Source organism: Plasmodium gaboni (assembly GCF_001602025.1).
Source record: "Plasmodium gaboni strain SY75 chromosome Unknown, whole genome shotgun sequence".
NCBI lineage: Eukaryota > Apicomplexa > Aconoidasida > Haemosporida > Plasmodiidae > Plasmodium > Plasmodium gaboni.
The window spans coordinates 1-3,872 of NW_017385441.1; the positions used below are offsets into that span (position 1 = coordinate 1).

A 3,872-nucleotide genomic window follows, 5' to 3' on the forward strand; every position below is an offset into this window, starting at 1 on the left:
ACCTAATTTGAGTTTTTATAATAGTGTTTCTTAAATTATTTTCTTATTAAATAAAAACATGCAATCTTAAAATTTACCAGCGTATTTTATTATTAATGTGTAATATATATGTTTAATGATAAATTACAAGAAATAATTAAATTAAATACATATGTATATATATATATATATATATATATATATAATATGTATTAGTATTTTGTTTCATATATTATTAATATTTATCTATTTAATATAAATGATAATACTTATATATTTATTCTAAGTGATAGTATTTACTCGAATTCATTAAATAAATAGAATATTATAAACCTAGTTTTTTAATTAGTTTTAATCCTTTAATTAAATTATAAGAAATATATTTATATATATTAAATATGATGTTGCATTTTATTGTACACGTTCATATATCGAATTATATAATTTTTAATAATAATAAAAAACAAAATACTACAAAAAAAAAAAAAAAAAAAATCTTAAATACAAAATAAGTTTTAATTTTTTTTCTTTTAAATATAAATAATTTAAGATATTCATTATAGAATATGGTAGAAACAAAAAAATATATGAAGAAAAAAATTCCTTCCTATGAACAAAAATATATTAATAAAAATAAATAAAATATATTAAACTTGAAATATTTCATATATAATATATAAATATGTTTATAACATCATTTATTTTAAATAGTGTAATACATAAAAAAAAAATAAATAAAATGATAATTAAAAATTTATATAAAAAAAAATAATAATTTTTTATTTACTGTTTTAATCAATTACATTTTAACAAAATATTTAAATTATTCTAGTTTATATATTTATTCATAAATAACATTTTTTTTATTTTTACAAAATCATCTTAATGATTTTACATGTCTATTTGGATTATTTCTATTAATTTGATTAGGACCTTTTCCGTTATGTTTTGAATAATTATTTTGTACTGGAGATTTACTTACTGTGTTTTGTACAGGAGTTTTATTTTGTGCATTTTGTTGAGGTGGTTTATTTTGCCTAATTTGTTGAGCTGCTTTATTTTGCATATTTTCTTGAGGTTTGTTTTGTGAATTTTGTTGAGATGGTTTATATTGTATATTTTGTTGAGTTGGTTTATTTTGTATATTTTGTTGAGGTACTTTATTTTGTGTATTTTGTTGATGTGGCTTATTTTGTGTATTTTGTTGAGGTATTTTATTATGTACATTTTGTTGTGGTTGTTTTTGTTGTATATTTTTCTGTGGAGCTTTATTTGTAATATTTTTTGGAGGTGTTTTTCCTGCTACATTTCCTGTATCGAATTTCTCTTTTACCATTTGTTGAATTCCTTTAATCATTCTGCTATTTTTTCTATTCCATATTTTTTCTTCTTTATCTTGATATTTATTTGTATTCTTAACAGCCTTCATGATAAATTTTATACCTTTAATTTTGAAATATTTGTCTTTAAATGTTTTTGTCCTTTTTTCCCTTGCAAATAATAAACCTGGAAATGCCAATGAAATAAATGCACATGCTCCAGCTATTACATAGAAAGGTGTACCAGTTGCAGATGCCATAACAGCTATTCCTATACCTAGTGTAAGAAGGATAATTAATCCAAATTCTACTAACATAGTTTTACTTAATATAGAACTTATACGGTGTGTTTCCATAAAATCCTTAAACATAGGTTTCATAATAGAATTATATTCTTTTTGTTTACTGTATTTTTCAATAACTGTATATATATCACTTTGATGAAACTTATCCATTTCATCAAAATATAAATTCATAAGTTCTATCATTCTATATTTTCTTGTTAAATCTTCATCTGCATCTTCATATTCTGCTTTCAAAATATCTTTTATTGTACTTTCAATAAATTTTGACTTTATATGAGGAATTTGTATTTTGAATTTATCTTCAATTCTATTAATTTTAATTTTATCTAATTGGTTTAAACCTTCCTTTTGTTCTTCATCTCCTTTTAAAGGATCTTTAGGTTTCGATTCTTCTTTTTTTAACAAATCTGTTGGTTTTACTTCCTCTTTTTTTAAAGGATCTTTAGGTTTCACTTCTTCTTTCTTTAAAGTATCTGTTGGTTTTACTTCTTTTTTTAAAGGTTCTTTAGGTTTCGATTCGTCTTTTTTTAACAAATCTGTTGGTTTTACTTCCTCTTTTTTTAAAGGATCTTTAGGTTTCACTTCTTCTTTTTTTAAAGGATCTTGTACTATTATTTTATCTCTCCCCAAATTATCTTGTACTATTATTTCATCCCTTTTTAATGTATTTGGAGATTTTCTTTCTTCTTTTTTAAAAGAATCTTCTATTATTATTTCTTCTCTTCTTAAATTATCTTGCATTTGTGTTACATCTCTTTTTAAAGGATCATATGGTTTTCTTTCGTCTTTTCTTAAATTATCTTGCATTTGTGTTACATCTCTTTTTAAAGGATCATATGGTTTTCTTTCGTCTTTTCTTAAATTATCTTGCATTTGTGTTACATCTCTTTTTAAAGGATCATATGGTTTTCTTTCGTCTTTCCTTAAATTAACCTCTGGTTTAATCATATCCTTTTTAAAAGGATCATATGGTTTTCTTTCGTCTTTTCTTAAATTATCTTCTTGTTTAACCATATTCTTTTTAAAAGGATCATAAGATTTTATTTCATTCTTTTTTAATGAGTCTATTTCCTTTTGTGCATGTGTTGCGAATGGATATTTTTGAGTTGTTTTAATTTCTAATGGTTTCTTTTCTATGGATTCCATTTTTAGTTGTTTTCTTTCTTTTTTTTCTTCTTCATCATCTAATTCAACTACTTCATATTCTACTTCTTCATTATCATCCACCTCAATTTCAACTACTTCATATTCTACTTCTTCATCTTCATCTACTTCAATTTCTACATATTCCACTTCTTCATCCTCATCTACTTCAATTTCTACATATTCCACTTCTTCATCCTCATCAACTTCAATTTCTTCATATTCTACAACTTCCTCTTGTTCTTCCTTTTGTTTTTCTTGAATTTTTATTTCCTTCTTTTCTGTTATGTTTGTTTTTAAAAATCCTCTTTCTATCAATTTTTTTGTTATAGGATCATTATCTAGTTTATTACGTAACAAATTTTGTTGTCTTCCTATAGAACTCCTACCTGATAAATCTGTTATTAATGTTTTCCTTAGTACATCCACTTGTGTTGGTGATAATTCTCCTGTTTGTATCAAAATTCTCTGAGGTCTACTTGTTATAAAATTACGATTCCAGACATCTCGTTTATTATATTTTATTCCATACTGTGTAAAAAAAAAAAAAAAAAAAAAAAAATATGTATATATACATATATTTGTTCATGTATTAATTTATATTAAATATATATATATATATATAATTATTTTCATTCAATGAATATTCTTTTTATTAATATATTTTTTTTTTTTAGCGTACCTTATTACAAATAAATAATATTACACATAATATCGTGCATATATAATAAAGAATTTGAAAGATATAGTTTTCTTTTTTTATTATTTTTCCACATGATTTATTTATATACATGATTTACTTTATCATAACTTTAATCTAATAATTGTATATTTTATATATGAGCACAAATAAATTTCTTCAATACTATCATATATAAAATTATTTATTATAACTATATATTTTGAAATGTTTTATTTAAAAACATGTTCATGTAATAAATTTATATAAATATAAAAAAAATAAATAAATAAACAATGAAAATAATAATTTCTCAAAAGAAATAATTTAATTAAAAATATATTACATATATATTTCTTTATATTTGTAAACATTCTTTCAAATAAATACTAATAATATAAAAATAAATATATTATATATTTATTACATTCTATAATTCATTTATTA

The 3,872-nt window shown here is 21.1% G+C and overlaps 1 protein-coding gene across 1 annotated transcript; it reads right to left on the bottom strand.

Moving 5' to 3' along the window:
- Positions 1 to 856: 856 nt before the first annotated feature.
- PGSY75_0035100 (putative exported protein) lies at positions 857 to 3,522 on the bottom strand (the record flags this gene model as incomplete). Its single annotated transcript, XM_018783478.1, has 2 exons — positions 857 to 3,277; positions 3,436 to 3,522. The coding sequence occupies 2 exons, from the start codon at positions 3,520 to 3,522 to the stop codon at positions 857 to 859; spliced, it is 2,508 nt and encodes an 835-aa protein (XP_018638801.1).
- Between the last annotated feature and the right edge of the window lie 350 nt (positions 3,523 to 3,872).